The sequence below is a fragment of the Ictidomys tridecemlineatus genome, chromosome 8 (genome assembly GCF_052094955.1).
Source record: "Ictidomys tridecemlineatus isolate mIctTri1 chromosome 8, mIctTri1.hap1, whole genome shotgun sequence".
In the NCBI taxonomy this organism is placed as follows: Eukaryota; Metazoa; Chordata; class Mammalia; order Rodentia; family Sciuridae; genus Ictidomys; species Ictidomys tridecemlineatus.
In genome coordinates this window covers 147,871,748-147,897,566 of record NC_135484.1, presented here as the reverse complement: position 1 = coordinate 147,897,566, position 25,819 = coordinate 147,871,748, and the positions used below count along the sequence as shown (strand labels likewise).

The 25,819-nt window shown below is 48.4% G+C and overlaps 1 protein-coding gene across 9 annotated transcripts in view; it reads left to right on the top strand.

Annotated features, from left to right (window-relative positions):
- The window catches only part of Atxn1 (ataxin 1), a 381,142-nt gene that overhangs the window by 344,833 nt on the left and 10,490 nt on the right, over positions 1-25,819 (top strand). For all 9 annotated transcript variants that reach the window (XM_078020572.1, XM_078020573.1, XM_078020575.1 and 6 more), the window contains one exon: positions 13,734-15,741. In XM_078020572.1, coding sequence (XP_077876698.1) covers positions 13,894-15,741 — 1,848 coding nt within the window. In that variant the 5' untranslated portion in view covers positions 13,734-13,893. The remainder of the gene's footprint in view (positions 1-13,733; positions 15,742-25,819) is intronic.

The window sequence follows — 25,819 nt, the reverse complement described above, 5'->3', positions numbered from 1 at the left end:
ATGGAGGGCAAGAGTGTTGGATGGCTGGAAGTAAATTTTCAGAGACCTTCCCTTGTAGCCCACATCTTCAGGGCCACCTCACACGGTGCACTTGAACTTCCTGATACAGGAAGTCTGGGGGTTAATAATGTCCCGTGCAAGCGCGTTAGAAATGGCATCTCCACGTGCAGATTCTTTGCCAATGCACAGTATTTTGTGTCCTTCTGTGGCGAGTTCAGTGTTTGATCAGCATCTGTCCTCACGTTCACCATCTAGAAAACAATCCCCAAAACCTTTGCTTTTCGAGTCCAGCTTCTGAGGAAGACAAAGTATGATGGATACAGGATAAGAACACCGTGCCCAGAAAGAAGGGACAGCACCCCTGGAGTCCCAGGGAAATGTGACATTCAGTCGAGACCTCTAGTCAGGGAGTTGACAGTATAATGAGGACACATGAAAACAGGGACAGAGTGGCTTCCACAGCCTTGTTGTGAGTTTAGGAGGAAGTGCCATCAGGGCACCTGGCCCAGGCAGAGGCATGGAGTAGGTGGCCAGTACTCGCCCAGCTGGGAACTGAGAGTGTAGCAGAGGCCACAGTTACAAGAAGATAAAGAAGAGCGCCAGGAAGGGCATGGGGTGTGGGGCCAGCGGGGAAAACCTCAGGTAAATGACATCCTGAGGGAGACCTGGGAGTCGGGATAGACAGAACAGGCTTCTAAGGGAGGTCCCCAGGGCCGCAGCAGGAGCAGCCTCAGGAATCTGCAGATGACTGATGCATGCACAGGTTTAAGTCCAGACTAATTCTGGAAGGTCTTTCAGGGATCTGGAGAGTTCCATGGGGAACTGAGCGGGAACGAGGTCCTGTGAAATTAAAAAAAAAAAAAAAAAAAAGGCAATTTGTTTTCAAACTTTTTTTAATCACAACATGGAATTTAATCTTTGTGATAAAACATACATCCTTAAAATTTATCATTTTAACCACTTTTAAGTATACAGTTCAGTGACATTCGTACAATGTGATATTTTGTCATTGGTGTGGCAAAATCGCTAACCATCCCTCTCCAAAACTCAGCCCGCATGCCAAGCTGAGCCTGTGTACCCATTAACTTCCAGAGCCTCCTCCCCAGCCCCTGCTACTTCTGCTCTACTCTCTGAATTTGACTGGCCCAGGCACCTCATCCAAGTGGAATCCGATGGTGATGTGCTTGGTGTCTTCCATCTTGGACTCCTCGGCATAATGTTTCAATGTCCATCTATGTTGCAGCCTGTAGCAGAATTTCCAACCTTTGCAAGGAAAGGGAACTGAATTGCAGTGGATGATTGCACCACACTTGGCTTATCTCCTCCTGTCTTGATGGACACATGGGTGGTTTTGCCTTTCATCTGTCCTGAATGATGCTGCTGCACAGTGCTGTGTAGTGTCATTTGAGTCCCCACTGTCAATCCTTCAGTGTATTACCTAGAAGTGGAATGGCTGGGTCACACAGTAATTCCATGCCAAACGGTTTTCCACAGTGGTGACATCCTGAATCCTCAGCCGTGCACGAGGGTTCCAATGTCTTCACATCCTCACTGACGCTTGCTCTTTTCCATTTCTGCCTTTGGAACACAGTGGCCACCCCACGATGGGTGTGAAGTTGGTGTCTCGGGGCCGACATGTAATTCATTTTTAAAGCGCAGTTCAAGGCAGTGGTGAAAACACTATTTTTGTGTTGACAGGGGTGAGGGAAAGGATCGGAGGCTGGATTTTAAATCTCGGAGGCTGCTGCTCAGGAGTGAGCGAGCTGAAAGGGCAGTTCAAGATGGTCCACCCCAGCAGCCGGGATTCTCACCTCTGACTGCACATCAGAATCCCCCGGTGAATTTTTTTCTCCACCCGTGGAGGTCCCCACCTCCAGGGATTCTGACTCAGCTGGTCTGAGTGGGCTTGACAGGCAGCCGGCCTGGATTCCTCATTCTGCAGGTGAGGAACATGTGGCCCTAATGCTAAGGCTCCAGAGCTTCTTGTCTCGGCCCAGAACTGTGCCCTTTATTTATCGAAACCAGGAATTTCCCAGGTACATACTCGTCTTCCTCTGGGTTCCGGGGAAAGGATGTCCTCAGAGGTTGGGAGAGCCAAGCGGGTTGGAGCCGTGTCCTCCATTGGACCCTCTGGGGGATTCAGTGTCCAGTAACCACAGCAGATTTCCAGTGTAGTTGGTCCTGAAGCTCAGTGGACTCCACTGTAAAGGTGGTGGCAAGTTCCCGGGTGGGTTGCCCTGGTGCTTCAATGCTTTGAGTGCTGTACCCAGAAAACTGATCTGCCCAGCACTTCTTACACACTCAGCACTTGGCACAGAGCGGCTTCTCTGGGGCTTGGCCGCAGCCTCGTTGCCCTGTGTGACGTGAACTCCTGACCCTTTCTGTTCCACTCTTGTACCTGTTCATTGGCCACTGTGGGGGGGATGCACAGATGTAGAGAAATCCTTGGTTCATGCTGCATTCTTATCCCAGAACCTCATGGACCTTGTTTATTCTGTTTATTGTATCGTCTGACATATTTGTAAGTTTATGATCAGCATCAGTTATAAGGAGGAGTTCACGGGAAAACTACAAAGTTAGGACAGTTCCACAAGACCATTCTCATTTCTGACAACATCGCAAGTTCGGGGTATTCCCCAAACCACCCTCGAGCTCTGCAGGAACTCAGGGATGGAATTGTGGACAGCATTGCCCCCTCCCGCCATGAAGTGTAGCAGTGTGCCCAGAACATAGCCAACGGGGTGCCCACCCGTGCCTCTGAGTCCAGCATTTTTATTGAAGCTTGAGTGCCCTCTGTCCTCATGACTGACCTTTAGGCCCTAGCCCCTCCCTGATGTCAGGAAAATTCCATTAATCCTTAGTTCCTCAGAAGTTGGAACTGATGCTTTGGTGACGCAAACCCCCATCATTAGCGGTCCAGTGACCGAAGCTCCCTGGCAAAGAAACCTGTGTCTGTGAGTCAAGAGACCTAGCAATCACTTCCCTGTAGCAGAGGACAGAGGCCAGACCTCTGTTTGGGTCAGGGTAAATTCTCCCCTAATACATTTGCAATCCCAGTGCACAAGCCAAGCAACCGAAACCCAGGGTTTTGTTGGAGAGGAGCCAAGATTTTTATTTTATTTCTGCCATTCATTAACCATGTAATATTTGGCAAGTGATTTACACTCTGAGCCTCGGCATTCTTGCCTTACAGTAAGATGGGCATGCCCTGGCCATTGTATGTAAAGCGTTGCTACAGTTAAAATGAACATGGGTGACTCGTCCTGCCTGCAGGCCATGAGAAGGCTGGCCACAGTAGGTCTTGTGGCCTTTGCAATGAAGAAGATGGCTAAGCTATTTAATGTCACGGTGTCTTAATCCATTCTGTGCTGCTATAACAAAATAGAGACTGGGTAACTTAAAAACAATAGAAGTCCATTTGGCTCACGGTTCTGGAGGCCGGGAAGTTCGAGATGGAGGGGCTGTGGGAGCTAAAGGGACTTCTTGTCATGCCACCTCCGTAGTCAGAGGTGGAATGGCCAGACAGCATGCTCCTGCAGGAGAGAGGAATGGGGCCAGCCCACCTCTGGATAGCAGCATGAATCCACTCATGCGGGGGAGCCCCATGGCCTAGCCACCTCCTGAAGGTGCTGCTTCTCAACACCTTCACATGGGGGTTACATTTCCAGCACTTGAACTTTGGGACACACATTCAAATCATAGCAGCCAGAGACCACGAAACCACAGTGGACGGGAAGCCAAGGGACAAGGGCCCTGGAGGAGTGGCTTCAGAGACAGTGAATCCTTCCAACGACTCGCTGGATGCCTCCATTCCAGAAGGCAGTTTCTGACCTGGGGGAGATTGTCAGGACCTCTGTTGGTAAACTTGCTGCACCTAGTGTCTCAGGAACGCCGTTCCCCAGTGACCAGCAGAAGGTCCTTGAGCTGGTGCAGGTGGTTGGCTTTGGGGGGTGTGGAAAGCCTGGAGGCGTGTGAGCCGTGGGCTGGAAGCCTTCCCTGTGGACGCGGAGAGGAGAGTCCGCACCTCCCCGCTGGGCCTTTTGAGAATTGCTCATCTAAACAGTATTTGTAGAAAAGTAGGCAGAGGGGAACACGGAGCCTGGCCCTTAACCCTTTCCAAGATAAGCCGAGTTAGAGCTGAGCCGCTGGCTTCTCTGTGTATTTTCTTTGAGGAATTGCTGTCGTACTTTACGGTATGAAAGGGGACCTGTGTGGGGCACTGTCACAAATACAGTCTGTAAGGCAAAGAAAGAAAGAAAATAGTTTCTCAAACATCCACTGTTCTCTTTTGCATAAATCACAGAGATTTGAGAAAATGGGTGGTTTGAAGGTGGTGTGTTGATGTCGTCATGGAACTAGGAGGGAGGGGCAGCAGAGAAGTGTGGGTGATGGCCAGGAAGCCAGGAGGTGGACTGGTGGAATGTAATGACGTTGGCCACCGTTTATGGAGTGTGCACAGTATTTCTGGATGTTGTATGTGTTAATTCTTCCCCGTTTAATAGGCAGGGATGTGAATTCCAAGATTCTGCATTGTTGAACTACTCGCCCCCTTAAACTGGGGCACATGTAATGTTGAGTAAAATAAAAAGTACATTAAAAGGGAAAAGAAAAACAATTACATATGCAGATCGCAGTAAAGCCTGGATTTGAACCTGCCCTCTCCCTAACACCATAGCCTACCCTTGTTTGCTTTTTGTGGTGTCAGGGCATCGTGCATATGAGGCAAGCACCTACCACTGAGCTACATCCCCAGCCCAGAGAAGTTCATAGCCTGCCCTTTGAGCAACTCTGCAGGTTTGTTCTCTTCTGTTCTCTCCCACCACCATTTATTTATTTGTTTGTTTGTTTGTTTATATATTTTAAGCTGCTTAGGACCTTGCTAAATTGCTGAGGCTGACCTTGAACTTGTGATCCTCCCGTCATAGCCTCCAGAGCTGCTGGGATGACAGTTGTGCGACACCACACCAGATGGTAGTGATAATATTATATTTTACGTTGATATTCTAACTGTACCACTGGCTACGAAGGAATGGCTTTATAAATTCTGCAATGAATCTGTCACTATAGGGATAAGGACTTTATATCAAAAGTGCCAGGTCCTCATCCTCCCAACCCTGATTCCAGCTATGCCACTGTGGCCAGTTCTCATGTTGTCACAGTAGGCTGAGGGCTGAGGCCACCAAGACGGCCACCTTCCCTGTCCTTAGACAGTTTACTCTGGACCAGGGTGAGAATCTCAAAGTGCAGGAGTGGTGGGCCCCTCCCTCTCCACGGACCTGTTCCCAGTCTTCATCCCGAGTGGTGCAGGAGCCGTCATGCCCACAGGAAGCTCTTCTGCAGGAGCGTGACTCGAGAGCAGAGAGGTATTTGCTCATGTGCTGAGCCGGCAAAGGTCTTGACGGACGGGCATTTCCAGCTTTTCTTACAACCTCCAACTCCACCTCTGCTCGACAATGCACTTGGGACCAGTCTGGATCCAGATAGTTATTTTTCTATCTTGAGCCTTTCCAGGAATTCCACCGTGGGCAGGCCGCCAGAGGACACTGGCGACGCAGATGCTGCAGCCACGTCTCCCTGTGAGCTAGGATCACACAGCCCCTGGGCCTCGCCCTCCTCCCTGCTGGCCCAAGCCGAGCCTCCTACATTCATACAGGAGTGCCGTGAAGCCACGCCCTGGACTCTGCCCACAGGACAGCTGTCCCCCTGTGCCGAAGGTGGCAAAACCCACTACGAACACCCCAGTGCCATCCTCTTGTGCACTGGGAACAGTAATGGCAGAAGGTCAGGAAAGTTTGCCCCAGGCTTGATAAAGGCCACCTCCCATTAGAGGTAGCAGCAGACCACAGAGCCCCAGGTAGGGATGGGGGAGGAGGCCGTCCAGCCTCCCCAGCAGAGGGGTCCAGTGGACACACACAGCCGCAGCCAGTGTCCCGAGGAATCCCCTCCAGCCTCTTCCTCAAGGCCTTGACCAGAGGGACAGCTCTGCCCCAGAGGCAGAGGGACCCTGAGCCAGTGTGCGTCCAAATAGGACTGTTACTTGGGAAGGATTTAAAATTTTTGATCATTGCATTGAATTTCATTGCCAAAAAATTCTACAAATATACAGGCCAAAAAAAAACTCTTCACCGTGCCCACAATGTCTGCAGTGAGGGCTCTTCTGCTTTGCCCTGACCCACTGAATTCCCAGCTGACGCTGGTAGCACTGGCCCAGCTAGACCTTCCCTGCACTGTGAGGTCCCCGTGGTGGGCACCACTGCCACCACTGTGGGGAGCCTGGGCGGGTGCAGACTTGAACTTTCTGTCACTCTGGAGCAGGGGAGCCTGTTTAGAAGGAGCTTGGCTCTCACAGTTCTCAGCTCCCCACTGAGCAGGAGGCACCCCCTCCAGGCCCCTGCACAGCTGAGACTTGGATTGCAATTTGGTGAAGTGGCATGGAGCTTGGTGGCTGGGCCTGGGGTCCCCAATTTGCTTGCCTGGGAAATTCAAAGAGCCAGTTCTCTCTTCCTGAGTCCCCCCCCCCCCCGCCCCCAGCCTGTGTGATTCTCAGTCAGTCTCTATATGCCACGGTTCCTTTGGACATTTTTCTCCCACTTATGCATTCCATTCCTTTTCTAACCCACCCCCCAAAATTATTTGCCACTAAGCTGTCCTCACCATAGTGCACCTCCACATACTAGTAGTCCCTGCATCAGGATTGTGGAGGGCTTGAAAATGGCCCATGCTAGTTTTACCTCTGATTCCGTCCTTGAACAAGCCTCAGTGTCCCCAACTAGAGGAGTAAGTGGCATGTTGAGGGTTACAGCATATAGTAGTTTATCAGTTAATAGAAGCCATTTGTATTAGTTTCTTCAAGCTGCTACAGAGGGTTAAGATAACAGAAGTTTATTCTCTTGTTTTCTCTTATGCTTCTGGAAGTCCAAGGTGGTGACAAGGCTGTGTTCCCTCCAAGAGCTCCAGGGGAAATGCCTTCCTTGCCTCTTGCAGTCTGATGGCTCTGGATGTCCTTAGCTTGGGACAGGACTGCGTAATTCCAGTCCCTGCCTCTGTCTTCACAAGGACATTTCTTATGCATGACTCAGATCTTTCTCTGCCCTTCTAAGGAGGCTTGTGGTTGAATTTAGGACCCATCTGGATAATCCAGAATGATGTCATCTCAAGATCCTTAGTTACATCTGCAAAGACCCTTCTAAAGACACCCTTTTAAAGTCACCAGGTGGCCATGACTTTGGTGGGGGAGGGGTCTCAATCAATCTGCTACTGTTAATGATGAAATGAAGATATATTCAGTATTTCTCTCTTCTTTATGTCCCTGGGCACTTGGGTGGCCATTCTCCAGCATGGATTCCAAGGTGCATGTCCTTTCTTGCTTTTTCTCTTCTCACTTTCGGTGATTTTGGATGAACAGGACCTCGGGGGTACAGTCGGGGTGGAAAACCAAGCAGCGTGCTGTGGGGAGGCTTGCAGACAGCCTGCTGTGCCAGCTCATGCAGCCTCCTATCCACACCTCCGCTGGCCCCAAGTGTACCTGGATGGGACCTTTCTCCCTTTCAGTGTCCCTCCTGGACCTGGGCTTGCCCCGGGAGGCTCCAGGTCAGACACAGAAGATAAAACCAATAAGCGATTTCCATTGAGGACACAGAAGAAAATGTGAAAGTAGGCCATTCTCCCAAGAAAGCCATCTGGAGACAGGATGGAATCTATGGAGTCTCAAAATATTCGTAATGGGGAAAAAAATGTAGAATAAATCGTTCAAACACCCAACCAGGGCAGGGTCCCCCCATTCCTCCCGACAGTCTATACCCATCCTCTGCATGGCACAGGGACGTGCCTCACTGGGCAGCCTGCCCGTTTTTAACAGCTCTGACTCTTTCTAATGGTGCCACGCTCTCTGTACTTAGACTCCCTGCAGTCTCAGCTGTCAGCAGGCTGCTTTGCCTCCAGACCCGTTGCCAACCTGCCATTCCACCCTGGACACACCCCATTGTCCAGTGTCCATGGCCAGCAGTTCATTAGTGAGGATGTGACCAGAGCCATCATTGATCACAGCGTTGCAGTGTTTATTCATTAGTTCTGAACATTATGTGCTTTATGCTTTTTTTTTTTTTTTTGAGACAAGGGATTGAACTCAGGGGCACTCGACCACTGAGCCACCTCCTCAGCTCTATTTTGTATTTGATTTGATTTCCTGCCTCAACCTCCCCAGCTTCTGGGATTACAGGCATGCACCTCTGCATCCTGCACATTGTGTTTTTTAAATGAAACTTATAATTACTTCAGCCATTTAAGAATCCTGCCTAAGTGCTAGTTGATATTGAGTGTATTGTGGAATAGAAAATTCCTGAGATTTTTCATTTGAACCATCCCTAAACCAGATCGCTCCACCCCTACTACCAGACTAATTGCGCTATTGAAACCAAGAGTAAGCACTTGTATGTATTCTCATTAATCTTAATTTTCTTGGTTCTGTGCCATTGCTTCCAGCTTCTGAGGATATATTTGAATATTAACCGCAACACATTAAGCATGCCTTCCAGCCTTCTGTTACCTCTAAATATGATAACCAAAACACTAATAAAATGTTGAATAGAACACAACTAAAAATAGAGTTGTAGCCTGCCATTTGCTTCACGCTGACATAAAACAATTAAGGTCCACTGTACCTCCTAGAAACCCAGCATTTGATGGAGGAATGTGTGATCCACTTCCTTTGGGGCATGCTCTGCCAGTCAACCATAAGGTGTCTAATTATGGCTGTCATCTAGCCCACCTTTGTCCACCCTGGATACTCCAAGGATGCCAGGGTTGGGCTTATTTTCAATGATTAATCAAAATGAGGTGCCTTCTGCCAGGGTGCTACACACATCTTCCTCTCTGGTGAGATGCTGAAACTGGAAGGGGATTGGTGAATCAGGACTTCAAGAGCCCTTGCCCTGTCCTGGTGACCTCTGGCATCATGTCCAGGTGTTCTGCCTCTCAAGGTCATACACATTTTCCAGTACAAGTATCCCTTACCCAAAATGCTTGGGACCAAAAGTTTTCCAGGTTCTGGATTTTTTTTTTTTTGGAATGTTTGCACACATATAATGAAATACCCAAGTCTAAACATGAAATGTGTTTCACCTACACCTTACACACATCTCCTGAAGGTCATTTTATATGACATTTTTAGTGGCACCTGCACTCTGACTGCAACCTGTCACCTGAGGTCAGGGGTGGAATTCTCTGCAGATGGCGTCCTGACAGCCCTCTGAAAGCTGCAGACTTTGAAGCATTTCAGAGTCCAGATTTCCAGATCAGGAAGGCACGAGGGCATCTGCTTTTCCTCCTAATTGTGCAGGGACAGACCTGCAAGCAGCCATGGGTTCACTTCCACTGAGAAACCCAGGGTTGTGTTCGTAGGCAGGACCACTCTGTGGATCCCGCAGCCTTGGAGTGCCTCGTTGGGGCTTTATGCATCAAATCCTGGGGGTTCCTCTCTTCTGAGCCGTTGTTTACCAGGCTGGGAGTCAGTGCGCACAGGGCCTCACTTCCGTAGCACAGTAGTTTCTCATTTTCCTTTCCCTTCTCCGTCTGGATCCGTGATAGAAGCGAAAACATCTTTGAATCGGGATGATGGCAAAGATGTAAGTAGGGGCTTTCCTTGTTAAACAATTCCATTTTTCTTCCTGGAGTTGATTGAGTCCATAAAATGCATCATGGTCTTTGAAAAACACGTCTCTCTCTAGTTTTTTAAGGAACCAGGAGAAAAGGGGCAGTTATTAGGTAGACTTGTGTTGGGTTTGATGATCCCAAGGTCAAGAGCCTGGGAGGCTCCGTCAGCCCCAGGGTACGCATGGCACCTAGTGTGGCTACCTGTGCCTGCTCCTTTGGAAAGGGGACAGCCGTGTTTAATTTGCTTATCAATTTTCAATTAGAAAATGTATGGCGCATGCCTGTCATCCCAGTGGCTTGGAAAGCTGGGGCAGGAGGATCGAGAGTTCAAAGCCAGCCTCAGCAAAAGTGAGGCCCTAAGCAACTCAGTGAGACCCTGTCTCTAAATAAAATACAAAATAGGACTGGGGATGTGGCTCAGTGGTCAAGTGCTCCTGAGTTCAGTATCAAAAAAAAAAAAAAAGAAGAAGTAGAAAATGTACTCTTGAGTTTCTTTTTACTGTCCCTCTGAATCTCCTGGAAATCTTGTTAACGTGCAGGTCCTGGTTGGGGCCATAATTTTTGCCTTTCTAAAGAGCTCCAGGATGCTGGTGTTGCTGATCTGAGGATAAGACTTTGACTAACAAGGCAAATTACCACCGAGCTAAATTTAAAAAGTACTTACTGATAATGAAAAAAAGCACCGGGCTAAATTTAAAAATACTGATAATGAAATAAATATAAATGTAGAAGCTACATTTAAAAATCCACAAGTGCTTGAGATGAATGTATTCAGAACACTGATTGCCAGGCAAACCATAGGTAGTAAGCTCTAAATAAATTGGTCTTGGTTCATCTATTAATTTCCCTTCTGCTTTCCCTTTTCTGATGGTGTTTAAGCAGTGTGATTCGCATGTGGTTTGGTAACTTAGTGTCCATAGCGCTGGCCATGTTTCAAAGAAATCTTCCTGTTGTTGGCAGGTGCACTCAGAGATTAGCTCCAGGACCCTTGAGAGTTCAGGACTCAGAGGCATTTTGTCTGCAACTAGAAAGAGACCCTAAAGTGAACATCCCATTCTCCTTTTTTCTTTCTCTTTCCTCTCCCTCTCCCCCATCCCCCACTACTCTACTTTTTCACATTCATAAATTACCTCTTCTTTCATCCCAATACAGTAATGCTGTGCTGGTGTACTATGGCGCCCTCTGGTGGTTCGTTGGAAATATAGCAAGATCCAGTTCCTACCTTCAGGTTTCCCAGAGTGCGCAGAGAAGTGACACGTAACCTAGAATTAGAGAGCTCTTGCTCCTCAATGCTGCACTGGCCAACAGTTCTAAACTTAGGAGAAGGCCAGGTGCGGTGGTGCACACTTGTAGTCCCAGCTACTTGGGAGGCTGAGACAGGAAGATCACTTGAGCCCAGGAGTTTCAGACCAGACCAGTGAGACCCTATATCTTTTTTTGAAAAACACTTTAGATTAATAAATTTAGGAGGAGATGAGTTGAGATTTATATAGTTCAACCTGGGTCACTCTAACTTCTTTTTAAATATATCCTTGACTTATCACTGGCAATCTCTAGAAAAGATACTGTTTATTAATGGATAATGTTTAAGAAGAAGAAATCTGAATTTGTGTGTCAAAGCTGATATGTCTTCATGGTCCATTGGCAGAAGTCCACCCAGTTAGCATTTAGGACCCATGAAACCAGCCTCTCAAATGAATAAATAAATAAAATCCTGTGCTTCTGAGAATCAAGTCAGCATTCTTTCCCCAATTTATGAAATCTAGGTTCTTAAAAGTACTTTTCAAGGGGTTTTCTAGTTTGGTTTGTTGTGCATTCCTTGTACTGACATTTTACATTTCCATTGCTAATGGGCCCCTTCCTGAATGTGTTTGACATTTTACTTGGCTCTGAAAGGACTTTTATGCTGCTGTTTTTTCTTCCCTAGAGCTGCCTTGAGCTAATTAACCTATTCCCTTACTGGCTGGGCCTACTGTATGCAAATGTTCTCATTTCAGATTCTGACATATCACTCTTGCATGAACGTTTCTAATGAAATCCTGTGGGGGTTTTATTGGATCTGTTCTCCTGTGGAACCAGCAGGGGGCGCCCAGAACAGTTCTCTGAGTACTCAGAAATGAGTATTCCTTGCTAATAGACATGAGAATGGGGGGAGGGGGGGCTTATCCAGTTCCCTTTCTTAAGAGTGGCTCTTTGAGTCACTATTAAAAGGTTATTATCAATACTTTTCAAGGGGGCAACTTTCTTGATACTTTCAGAGTTTAATTTTATTCTGTCCTCGTAATTGATTTGTAAGTACTGGGTATAGATTACATGCTATGCTCTTTCTAAGAGAGGTTGTACGTAATGAAGTTATTTAGGATCTGCAGCTTGGGAGGGTAAACTCCTAGGATGCCAAGATGGTTCTTCACTTCCTGAGCATTAATATTTCAAGTCTTTTTAGTTTTTGTTGCGTAGTCTTTAAGTGCCTCTCTTGTCGTGTGAAATACCCTTTGATGTTGTGACATCAAGTTCCTAAAATTCCTCCTCCTTCTATTGCTCAAAGTCATCAAGGAGAGGAGCTTTCTGTCATGTCATTTGTCATTTTATCTTGGTGTCTGTTGCTATCGAAGCACAATCAGCAAGAGTCATTAAACTATTGCCCCCCCAGAATTGCAAGTTAGGATGGAGGATTGAACACCAGACAGGAGAGATTGGGGATTCAGGTGGTTTATGGAGGGGCTAAAAGAGTGCTGCCTGCCGTCAGTAGGGATCTCACTGTTGCTTCAGCCTGGCTAAGGTTGAAAGCTAAAGGCCATGGCCTTGTTGCATTTTTTAAAAATCTGATCATAGGAAAGAAGGTCTGGAGAACCCAAAGGCGTGCGATTCTCAAAGTCCAGCCCCATAGCTCTTGGGACGGCAGCACAGGCTGTTGCTTACCTCTACAACCCCCCATGAGGGAACTTGCACCTTCTCCTTGTCAGTGTGTTCATCTTGGTTCCAAAGATGCACCAGGCCAAGTGGGCACTGGTTTATACACACAGTAGTGGCAACTGGAGTCCAGTGTTACCAAGAGACTGAGATATGTGTCAATAAGACCAGACTCCAAGGCCACTGTTTATATGGCCAGGTTCGAACACAGGAGTCAGATTTGTTGGAAAGACATCTCATTTCTAGTGTTACTAGTGAGTTGCCCTTTCCAAGGAGAAAGGGAGGGGGTGGCATGAGGAGAAAATTCAAAGACGGCACAAAAGGGGAGAGAGCTCGGAGGATGAAGCGAGTACGTAGCCCTCATTAAGAAAACTTTCAATGCCTCAGCCCTATTATTGTATTTGGTTTTTTTTGAAACTCTAATCAAATGCATTTTTTTTTTTTTTTTTTGCCTGCCTCACAGATTTCTTTTGGCTTTCTGTTTCCATGAGTGGCTGCACAGGGAATTCTTTTCAAAGTTATAGAGAACAGAACTATTTGGGGCTGCTTCTGCTGAGCCAGTGGGTGTGTATGTTAGGGATGGCATAGATCCTGTCTGGACCTAGAGCCAGGTGAATTCTTGAGAGTACTGGTGCTGGCGGGTGAGAATTCAGAAATAACCAGGAAAGACTACTCAGCACTTGAACCTGCTCTTCCCGGAACCTGGCTGCCGGGGATCAGGGGCCAGCTGGCCACCTGGTGGGTCCTTCCTGTGGGCTTCATTTGGCTGTATCACCCAGGGAAAGAAATGCATGGTCTGCCTGCCCTTGAAGAAAAGGGAGGAGAAGGGGGAATTGAAAATGAGTTAGGGGAGTTGTTAACTCCATAAAGAGTGTGTGCTTTTAAGTTTCTACCAGCTCAGTATGTTAACAGGCCTCATCTAGAACGTTCTGACCCACGTGGCTTGTGTCTTACCTGCTGCAAGCCTGTGATCAGGTTTTTGGAATTCATGTGGAGTCCAGGGGCTTAGTCTTAATCTTGCTGGGACGTTTCTTTCCCAAGGCTGATATTTTTGCTTCCTTCCCCTCCCTCCCTTCCCCCCTCTCTCTCTCTCTCTCTCTCTCTCTCTCTCTCTCTCTCTCTCTCTCTCTCTCTCTCCTTTTTCCCCCTGGCTGCCCTCTTCCTCTTCTCAGAATCCGGAACCGCTGTTGGCCGAGTGTACCCACGGGGAGATGATTCCTCATGAAGAGCCTGGATCCCCTACAGAAATCAAATGTGACTTTCCGTTTATCAGACTAAAATCAGAGCCAGCCAGACAGTGAAACGGTCACCGTGGAGGGGGGACGGCGAAAAATGAAATCCAACCAAGAGCGGAGCAACGAATGCCTGCCTCCCAAGAAGCGCGAGATCCCCGCCACCAGCCGGCCCTCCGAGGACAAGGCCACCACCGCCCTGCCCAGCGACAACCACCGGGCAGAGGGCGTGGCATGGCTCCCCAGCAACTCTGGTGGCCGAGGCCATGGGGGCGGGAGGCACGGGCCCACAGGGACTTCTGTGGAGCTTGGTTTACAACAGGGAATAGGTTTACACAAAGCATTGTCCACCGGGCTGGACTACTCCCCACCCAGCGCTCCCAGGTCGGTCCCCGCAGCCACCACGCTGCCCACGGCGTACCCTCCCCCGCAGTCAGGGACTCCCGTGTCTCCCGTTCAGTACGCCCACCTTCCGCACACCTTCCAGTTCATCGGCTCCTCCCAGTACAGCGGGCCCTATGCCGGCTTCATCCCTTCGCAGCTGATCTCCCCATCGGCCAACCCTGTCACCAGTGCAGTGGCCTCCGCCGCGGGGGCCACCACTCCATCCCAGCGCTCCCAACTGGAGGCCTATTCCACCCTGCTGGCCAGCATGGGCAGCCTGAGCCAGGCACCGGGACACAAGGTTGAGCCGCCGCCTCCGCAGCACCTCGGCCGGGCTCCGGGGCTGGTCACCCCGGGGTCCCCCCCACCCACCCAGCAGAACCAGTACGTCCACATTTCCAGCTCTCCGCAGAGCAGCGGGCGCGCGGCCTCTCCTTCGGCCATCCCCGTCCACCTCCACCCGCATCAGACGATGATCCCGCACACGCTCACCCTGGGGCCCCCCTCGCAGGTGGTCGTGCAGTACACCGACTCCGGCGGCCACTTCGTCCCCCGGGAGTCCACCAAGAAAGCCGAGAGCAGCCGGCTGCAGCAGGCCATGCAGGCCAAGGAGGTCCTGAACGGGGAGATGGAGAAGAGTCGGCGGTACGGGGCTCCGTCTTCGGCCGAGCTGGGCCTGGGCAAGGCGGGCAGCAAGGCCGTCCCTCACCCGTACGAGTCCAGGCACGTGGTGGTCCACCCGAGCCCTGCGGACTACAGCAGTCGAGATCCCTCGGGGGTCCGGGCCTCGGTGATGGTCCTGCCCAACAGCAGCACGCCCGCAGCTGACCTGGAGGTGCAGCAGGCCACGCACCGGGAGGCCTCCCCGTCCACCCTCAACGACAAAAGCGGCCTGCACTTAGGGAAGCCCAGCCACCGGTCCTATGCGCTGTCACCCCACACGGTCATCCAGACCACGCACAGTGCTTCAGAGCCTCTCCCTGTTGGGCTGCCCGCCACCGCCTTCTACGCGGGGACTCAACCCCCGGTCATCGGCTACCTGAGCGGACAGCAGCAAGCAATCACCTACGCCGGCAGCCTGCCCCAGCACCTGGTGATCCCCGGCACCCAGCCCCTGCTCATCCCCGTGGGCAGCACTGACATGGAGGCGTCCGGGGCAGCCTCTGCCATAGTCACGTCGTCGCCCCAGTTCGCTGCAGTGCCTCACACGTTCGTCACCACCGCCCTGGCCAAGAACGAGAACTTCAACCCCGAGGCCCTGGCCACCCAGGCTGCCTACCCAGCCATGGTGCAGGCCCAGATCCACCTGCCCGTGGTGCAGTCGGTGGCCTCGCCCGCCGCGGCGCCTCCCACGCTGCCGCCCTACTTCATGAAAGGCTCCATCATCCAGTTGGCCAACGGAGAGCTCAAGAAGGTGGAGGACTTGAAAACGGAAGACTTCATCCAGAGCGCAGAGATCAGCAACGACCTCAAGATCGACTCCAGCACGGTGGAGCGCATCGAGGAGAGCCACAGCCCAGGCGTGGCCGTGATCCAGTTCGCGGTCGGGGAGCACCGAGCACAGGTAAGGCTCGCCGGGGTTCCACTGGTAGAGGGACCCCTGCCACACTGCCGCCATCACCCCGCCAGCCGAATTGCTTCTGCCAAGCAGGATTAAGGGGTCTCCCCAGTTCCTAGACCTTAGACTTGGCCTATCCCCACTGTGTTAAGACAATTTAAGCCCTAATTTTCCATGAGGGCTCCTCTTTGTGACAGACTAATCTCCATGCATCCAGAATGGGTCTAGTTGTATGCCGTCCTTGGGACAATTAAGAAGATGGCCACTGTATCTCACACTACAGTTATGTGAGACATTGCCCCTGAGGGAAACTGGGCTAAGAGGATATGGTCTCTCTGCATTGTTTTTGGAACTTCATGTGAATCTACACTTATCTCAAAAATCAAACTTGATTTTAAAAGATTCGATAGTTATTTTTAAGTTAAAAAAAAAGAAAAAAATTACCACTCCAGTTTTTTTTAATTTTTTTTATGGTTGGAATGAGGAACCCAGATTGAGAAAGACTGACTGGCTCAGGCGCTGGTAATAATCATCAAAAAAGACAGGCTGATTTGGGGAGAAGAGGACCTTGAAGTTTAGTCACTGCCTACCATTCCAGCATCCAGGTTTTAAAATATAGATTTTAATATTATATAGGTATGGAAAGGCTGGCAGATCAGGAGATGACTTGCTGAAAATATAGTTTTGCTAGCACTCCCAGATGCTAACTAAGAACAGGGAACACACCACATCATGGAGATGGGGCGGGGGTTGTCTAGAGGCACCTGTGTCTCCAGGCAAAGAAAGCAGGGAGAACATGGTCAAGAGCCCTAATTGTGACTCCCATGGGAAGGCATGGGCGAGGCAGGGTGAACAGGCTTAGGGTGGGTCGGTGTGAATGATTTTGGTGGATTCTGGCAGAGGATCTGTCCTGGTTATCTGGGAGCCAGCCTTGTGGTGACTATTGAAGGCAGACAGAGGCCTTGAACCAACATAGGAGGTGATGGGAGTGTGGGCTTTGCACTGATTGGTATGCGTAAGAAAGGTGCGCTCTCAGGTGAGTTGTTTTCCATCTCTAGGAATTAGCTAGTCCTAGGAGAGACGGATCCTGCCAGCAAGACCCTAAGATGTCAGAGCATCAGAAAGTGAGCAGCAGGTTCAAGCCCAAGTTCACAGGCTTGTCCTCAGCCGGGTGCTTCCCTGGCTGTGGGGCCCTCCCTCTCTGGATATGTTCTCTAAGGACCTAAAAACACTCAAATGTGGCAGAGCCTGCGCCAGGTGTGAAATGAAAATGGGATAACTGATAGATTGATTTGTTTTTTATTTTCTTTGAATATCCCAACTAACAGTTTGAATTGCTTAGAGCACCTTTAAAAGAGCAAATAAAGATCATTTCCCAAAATGTTTTCAGAACTGCTCATGAATGACCAGGGGCCCTGAGATACTTTTTTAAGCTGAGATGTCACTGTAGGTTGACAGTCATTGGTGAAACCCAAGAAAGATTTCTCAAAAGTTCTGATTTTTTTTTTAAAAAAAGCCAAATATCAAGATTGTTTTAAAATGGCATAATTCTTCAGAACTCACTAACCATCTGTAGTTGCTGCTCAGAACTTTGCAAAATTAATGCTTCTATGATTTAAAAAAACCAAACAAAACTACCTTCCATGTAAAGTCGAAGCTCTGCTCTCTTTTCTTTCCCATGACCTGATCACTGAGTCTCTGTGCTGACAGCCAAGGTGCAAATCAGCAGGTAGGCTTGTCGGGGATCATCCACAGTCTGCAGGGCAGCCCCCGTGCTGCTGTGCTACATGCCAGAGAGGGATTCTGGAAAGCAAGGCCAGAGAACTATGGTCTGCTAAAGAGCAGGCTTGGCTTCAGGCCTTGGGGAAAAAAAGTGCAAGGCCCAGGCACTGCCAGCCCAGCCATGTGTCATCTTCTCCAGCAGCCTATCAGAGACGGGCTGACGTCATCGGAGCTCAAACACTCCACCAGCTGTGTCTGCCTTGAGGAGCAGGTTCAGCTTCCGAGTAAGAGACTGGAAAGGCGAGAAGGGATGGGACAGGGAACTGAAGTCCCAGGGCTTCAGGCTGCATCTCCCCAAGGGCTTTTCTCCCTAGCCTGCGGGATGTCCAGGTCTTCTCAACATGGCTCACACCCCCCCCCCCAGGGAAATGTAGATGTGCACATTGAATGTCAGGAAGCTGTGGAAGAAGACGTTGTTTTCTACAGGACCCGTGGCTTTGTGATCCAAGCCACACGCATTAATGGAAAGTCCAAAGGATGCCCAGCCTCTGAAAACCAGGGTCCTTCCCAGAGAGGGCATGTGGTGTGGCGAGGCAGGCAGAGCACCAGGAGCGATTCCTGGGGTTTGTGTGGACCGGCTGCTTCACCTCTCCCAGCGGCAACTGCTCCCATCTCTACAAAAGGAAAGTGATTCCTTACTAAGATGATCTCTTGGGGCCAGGACTAGTGGCACATGACGAGTGGCTATTAATTTTTTTTTTTTTTGTACTGGGGATTGAACCCAGGGGTGCTTAACCCCTGAGCCATATCCCCGGGCCTTTTTTGTATTTTATTTGGAGACAGCATCTCCCTGAGTTACTTAGGGCCTCTCCAAATTGCTGAGGCTGGCTTTGAACTCACGATCCTCCTGCCTCAGCCTCTCGAGCCTCTGGGATTACAGGCATATGCCACTACGCCCAGCTTGGCTATTACTTTTAAGGAACTGAATTCCTAATTGCTCCTGTGGCAAGATGCCTCTAGCATCATCTCTGGCTGATGCTCTAACAAGGCGGCAAAGGAGAACCATGTTTTCACATACCTGTCGCTGGTGCCTGTGACTTCACCGTACCTAGCACACTACTGCCATGCACATACGAGGCATCTTTGTGTTTACAGTGCCTCTGGCCTGATGCTATGGAAGAAGTAAAGGAGCTTCGGGTGTTCTTTGTCACTGTGTGTGCCCAGTGAGCCTCCATCAGCTGAGGGACAGGCGACACATGCCACCACAGGTGGGACAGAGTTGCTCCACCTGCCATCCCTTGGTTATGCTTGAGAGCCCCATGGGACAACAGATTGCTTCCCTTGGGCCTCACTCCCAAATATAACCTGCTCGGCATTCTCCAAACGTGAGGACCTGTCTGTGGCGAGTCCTAGGCGGGACTCCCAGGCTGTGGCATCCGCGAGGGCACTACAACATGTTCTTGGGTAGGAAGCAAGTTAGCTGCTGAGAAAATATGCAGGACTGTCTCCACTGGGACTCACTGCAACATGAGTTTCCCTTTCCTGCTTCAACTCGGGGGCTGTTGGCCCTGAATAGAGAGTTTTGCTTGTGAGAAGTAAATATAAGACCTTGTACTCTGTCTCTCCTTCCACGAACTCTAGAACTCTATTCAATCTCTGGAAGCCTAGTAAGATGGCTGAACTTTGCCAGCAAATACCTTAAGGTACTTTTCCCTGCCTGAATCCTCTTAGTGCCTTCCATGCATGACCAAGGAGACCTGGAATTCCCGTTTCTGCCAGGCCTGCTGAAGGACTACCTGCCATCCTGTGTGAGCATACGGGATGTGCTTTCCTGAGCATGATTTGGACGTCAGGGATGGATCCGTAAGAGCACCGCGCAGATATAAGGGGCTTGCCAGTTCCACTTTTGCAGAGATTGTTAGCCATGTGCCCTCCGGGAGAGCCCCAGCCCAGGACAGCCCCAGCCAGCAAACAGAGTCCATCTCACGAACACCCTGCCCGCTCTGTCTCATGCTCCCTGGGTTCTGCTCTTCTGAAGAGTACCCGGGATTCGCTCCATGGACTTGTAGTAAAATTGATTTGTGAAGCACTCTGGGCTGACACTTCTCTTTGGCCGATGATTTCCTAAACACCGAGCTCCATGTGTCATTAGAGCTGTCTCTCACTTCCTGGATCCTGCCGAGGTGACTGCTTCCCTTGCCGCCTTGGTGGCTGCTTAATATTCAGTGCCATTTCCTTGCCCTGCCTGTCCTGGTGTGGGCGTGTGTGCCCGCTCCTGCAGCGTGTTATAATGATGTGCTTACCCCACGTCTACCGGTGGCTTTGCTTTCATTCCACTATTTTTTAGTTTGACTGCTGGGGCTCTGAGTCATGGTGGCAGCGTTATGCATTGAATGGATTAGCTGCAGCCTAAAAATAGCCAGGCACTCATGCGAGCAGCAAATAAGCCCAGAGAGTCCTCTCTCAGCAGCCAAGGCAACCTCCTTGCCAACATTTACCATGCAGGGCTTGGCGGAAACAAATCCTAATACATCAAAAAATAGATATTTGGTCACTGCCCTGAATGCTGGGCCTGCGTCCTAATCTTAGTCATAAAAGGTCATAAAAGTCCTATCAGTTCTAATAATGAAAAGAGAACACCTCTCTCTCTCTCTCTCTCTCTCTCTCTCTCTCTCTCTCTCTCTCTCTGCATGCACCTACAGTCCCAGCTACTCTGGAGTCTGAGGCAGGAGGATCCCTTTAGCCCAAGGGTTTGGGACCAGCCCCGGCAATCAATGTAGCAAGATTCCAACTCAGAAAAAGAAAAAGGAAGAAGAAAAATGCTCTTCTTTAATCTTTGTGTAGCATAAGTGCCCCCAGATGGGTGATCTTTTATGTATTATTGAGGCATGTGGCCATGCCTCAATAGGTTATGGTTTATAGCTTTCTAAAAAAAAAAAAAATTAAGACTTTATTGTTTTAAGCTGCTTTAGGTGTATGAAACATGGCACAGAAAGTAGAGTTCCCCCGTTGCAGTGTCTTCTATTATTAAAATCCTGCACGTCTGTTACGATTGATGAACCAGTATTGATACATTATCATTAACTAAATCCCACGGTTTCCACTAGGGTGTGTCTGTTGAGCATTCTGTGATTTTGTAGCCAGCGTCACGGTATTATTCAGAGTAGGGTCACCAACCTAAAAACCCTCGAAGCTTTAAGTGTTCTCCCCCTTTCCAACTCTTTGCCTCAAACCCCTGGCAGCCACCAATCTTTTTACCTTTCTCTGGAGTGTCAGAGGGCTGCAGCGTTTTTGGATGCAGTGTTTTGGGACTGGCTTCTTGCACTTAGCAATATGCATTTCTGGTTCTTTGTCTTTTGGTGGCTTAGGCAGTGTGCGTCTGTTTTTGGCTGAGTATTTTGTCGCCATTCTTTAAGGCACACAGTTTAAGACCCTAAGAGACGAGTGTTTGCAGGGAGGAATGTGCAATCCATGCAGAGCCTCATGCCACCATGCCAGAGCTGTCGTGGTTGCTGGGTAGATATTTTGTCCTTCCTGGCCAGCCCTGAACTGAGCCTCTTAATGGGATCTTCCCACTCGAAAGTTCTGCAAGCCAGGCAACAGTGTGAGAAGACCCCAGCTTGAAGTTGGGAACTTGTGTTTGGAGGCGTCTCTGTGCTGGGGGTGGGGGGGACGGGTTTCCTGAGCAACCCTGCAATGCTCCATTGAAGGCTGAGTCAGGCTCGGCGTTAACATGATGGAATGTTTTAAATAGAATACTCACAGATATTCTTACACTGAACTGAAGAGTTTTGACTATTTTATTAATGATTTTTAAACATTGAAGTAAATGGTCTCTTGCTTTCCCCTCTAGTCATCGCTAAGAGGTTTTTCTGTTTCCCTCACGTTGAGAACAGAGTCGTGCAAACTGTTCAAGAAAAAAGCACATTGGCTTCTCTCTACAGGTAACACAGGATCCAGAATCTCACTTGTAGACAAAGTTAAGGATTTCCAATCTAGTAATTTCACAGAAAAAAAAAAGCAAAACATATTCATTAAAAACCCAGCATCTGAGAGATTGCATTGTTCCCAGCTCCAGGCAGAGTTTGTATGTTTGGGATGGTGTCATGCAAAAAAAAATAAATGTTTTTTAAAGCAGATGCCCTTCTCGGTTGTGAAAACGGGGATTCTTGCAAAGGAAGAGGAGACTCATCTAAACAACAGACGTCTTGTTTTCCTTTATCCTGTTTTTGGTGAAATGTACATATGTGTATATAGACAGAGCACCAATCTAAGTAAAATATACACCCAAACAGCGTAAATATGTGCATACGCATAGAGTGCTTAGATGCCGTAATTGACTAAGTAGTTAAGGGAATTATATTGAGCTTTCACATAGAAGAACTAAAAACAATCTTAAAAGCCGGTCATTAGCCGGGGTAGGACGATGTCGAATACATCATTATCAGCCCAGAAGTGAGGCTGTGTTGCCCCTCTGTCTAGAGGTGGTCGTTTTAGTGGAGCAGATGAGGGGAGGAGGGAGGCAGGTGTCTCATCAGAGCGGTGATGAGGGGTCCCAACAGGGCCAGGAGGGTGGGAAAGGGCGGAGCTGGATGGCAGGAGATCTGCCCCTAAAAATGAAAGGTGGTAGCCACAAGGTGTCCAGAGAGGAAAGGCAGGGGAGTTTCAAGCTGACAGAGGACAAAGGCTCTACCTGCTCACGTTTGATCTTGCAGATTACTTTAAGGGTTTGGAAGTATTTATGGAATGAAAAGATGGTCTGTGGTGACTGCCAGGGGTCCCCTAATTGGCTCTGGTTGTTCATGGTCCTGCGCCCATTGATTTATTTTCCTTGGCGTTTAATCAGAGGCCATCCTGGGAAATGTTTGGCACCCTGAGGAGAACATAAAACGAACTAATGGTGATCAGCCGAAGGAGCTGGAGTGGACAGGAAGTAACCGGAGTTTGATTTTGTGAAATCATGAGTGCAGCAGCGTCTGGTGGAGAAACGCTAAGCCAGACAGCTATGGCTCAACCCAGGATGAGCCAGTCCTTCCCATTCCTCTGGAGGGCACCAGCTCTTTCCTTGGAGAGGGCCTTAAGGCTGGGGTGTTGGCTGGTTTTTTTAAAAGGGGAAGGAAAAAAAATGGGTTGGGGGGGGGGGGCGGCAGAGCCTCTTGGTTGACTCAACATTGCCCTCTGCTGGCCAGTTGTGCCATTGCAGTGACTTTCTATCCGGGAAGCAAACTTGAATGGTATCCTGATTCTGGGGATAGAACAGTGGGTCTAGGGGAGGAGAGAAACAGACACGTGAGTAAGTACAAACACAAGGCATCAAAAGTTCTATTGAAAAAATAAAGTATTATGAAAAAATATAAGGAAACTAAGGTTGGAAGGAAAGTTGTTCCATGATGTGGGCAGCCAGGGAAGGAGCTCTATCTGGGAAGAAGGGGTGGAGGGGGGGCAATGACTTAGGGGGCAGAAAGGTTCCCCGGAAGAGGACTTGAAGGGCATGTTTCTTGGCAGTTGAAGGACCAGCAAGGAGAGACCAGTTTACTACAACATGTGAGGACAGGCTTGTTCTGGAATTTTTTCCGATAGGATCGGCCAATGATTTGGATGCATGTGGTATGATAGAGCAGAAGATACCGAACAATTTGAAAAATTAGTGGAGATGGGGAAGAACCCTCCAGGGCGTGTTGGGAGGTCTGCTTCCTCAGTTCAAGTTAGAACTGCTGGGTAGACATCCAAGTGGACCTCATGAGATGACAGCCAATACCCAAGTACACCCTTGTGAAGTGGCTGGGTATTTTGCAGTCCTGGGGATTGAACCCAGAGCCTCACACATGCAAGGCAAATGCCCTGACACTGAGCTACATCCCCAGCCTTATGAAGTTACTTGTTTTGCATGTATAGATCTGTCTCCTCATGGAAGGTAAGAAATTGTGTCCTAAATAGTAGTGGGATTTCTTCATTAACTATCAATGATCCCCACCTCACCAGATACCCTGGCATTGAAAGCAGACTGCCATTTAAGCTTTAAGAATCTATGTCTAGCCAGGCACAGTGGCGCACACCTGTAATCCCAGCGGCTCCGGAGGCTGAGGCAATTTAGCAAGGTGCCAAGCAACTCGCTGAGACCCCATCTCTAAATAAAATACAAAATAGGGCTGGGGGTGTACCTCAGTGGTTGAGTGCTCCTGAGTTTAATCCCCAGTACCAAAAAAAAAATACTTATGTCTATATGACAAACTAATTACAAAATAAGATTTGTTGGAAGTACTTCTTTGAGATAGGTGCCACCAGATTTTTTAAAACTTTCACCAACAATGGGGGGAATGCTTTTTAAAATTCACAAAGATTCAGACAAAAAAGTCACATTATTTAGATAGTTCAGACTAGCTAGGAGAAAAACAGTGTCTTCCTGAGCCATCCAATCAAACTGCCTACAATGATCAATCATTGGAATAATCCCGCTCTTAACTTGGATTGCACACACCCCACTGAACTTATCTGCTGATAGATAACCTCTGACATCTTTCCCAGGATAACACAGGAGGCAAAGCCAGAATTTAAGCAGAAGGGACCAGAGACAAGCTCATCGTGATAAAGGTTAAAATAAATTCCATTAATATCGACTCCTTTTAGAATTCATTTCAAATATTGCTCCCTCCCCCCGCTTATTATGTTTCCTTCATGAATTTTTTTCAGTAGACCGTTCTAGTTGTGGACCACACTGCAGAGTTTAATTTTAAGGCCTGTCTTTGGAGTTTTGATGAGGGAATAAGAAAGACTTCTAAAATGCCCCAAAACATTATAATATCTTTCATGGTAAACATACACATCGATATCATAGCTTTTAAGCCAGTCAATTATGGAGACTGTTGTAAAGGCCCTGGAGACATTTCCTCTAAGTCTACAGATATTTTGGTAACAAGTGAAACATATAGATTTATCTGTGTGTCTACAGTAGATGTTATTGTTAGAAAATGAGCACCAGCTGCTCCAAGAAGCATACATGAGCCGGTGTACACACCAAGGACCTGCCCATCCGTAGGTGTCGGGTTGTCTGCCAGCAAAGAGGCAGTATGTCCAAGAACCAGGAAGCAATAGTGAGTGGTGCAGGGCCAAAAAGAGGCATCCATGTTTGGAAATAGGACCTCTGGCATCAAAATATCACATTGCCTTCAACTGACCTTAGGTAGAAGTGAGCAGACGGTAAGTCTGGTAGATTCTTAGGAGACATTGACACCTGAGAACTTTGTTTTGGAAATGCAGCTAAATAATCCCCATTTGAAATAGGATTTTGTTCCTTCTACACATCTTATGTTATTAGTGGCTCTAAGAAGTTAGGGAGAAGATATTTGGAGTCCCCTCCAGCATGATCTTCCCACTTCGAACTCGGTGGAAAGTTTTGACACTGTAACTGGTAACTGTTTCACATGCACACATGCAAATACAGGATGAGTATCTGTAATGTGATAATTGAAGTTTTGGGATCACCAGACATTTTGGTTAAGAGCTAATCAACATGTGTACATGTGCAATATGAATGTGGTTTTGAAACTGAACATCAGCCTTGTCAGACACACACATAGGATGACTTGAATTGTAGCTATGAGACACCATATCACAATTTTAGGTACTATGAAATAATCCTGTGAGCTCACACCATTGAATCCTACTTACTTCAAGTCAGATTCGCTGCTGTTGGGGGTAATGAGAATGTTAAGTCATCCCTTTGGTATTCTGAAATGTCTTTGTTTGCAGGGTATAGAAGTCAGGAGGCATAGGAAAAAGAAGGTTGGTTTGGGGGCCAAAGGACTGGGATTAAATCCCATCCCATCAGCTAATAGCTATGACATTAGGCAAGTTATTTAATGTCTCTGAAACTATTAATAAAATTGGAATAACAATACCTATCTCACTAATAAATTATGAGCAGTAAACAAAATACTTTTTAAAACAAGTTTGTCCCCTGAGTGTTTGGCAAAGAGTAGGCATTAGAAAGAATTTAACTATCTTTACAAGTTTAAAAGGGCCCAGAATAGTGCATTTCCCCCAAATAACATGCACATGTGTATGGGCTCCTGTTAATAGTAGAAGGATTTCCATGGAAATCCACCACAGTTGTCTCTTCTAGAAACACAGCTGTAGACCTAATAGCCTGTCATTCAAAGAGTTTATCTGGGAGGATGTAACTCAGTGATAGAGCTTGTGCTTAGCATGCACAAGGTCCGGGGTTCCATCCTAGAGCCACACACACACTTAAAAAAAAAACACACACACACAAATAGTGTGTGTATCTATAACTACCTTTGGGTTATCAAGGAAGATTAAGAAGATTAAGTTCTACTTTTCTAAAGCCACAGTCCATATACAT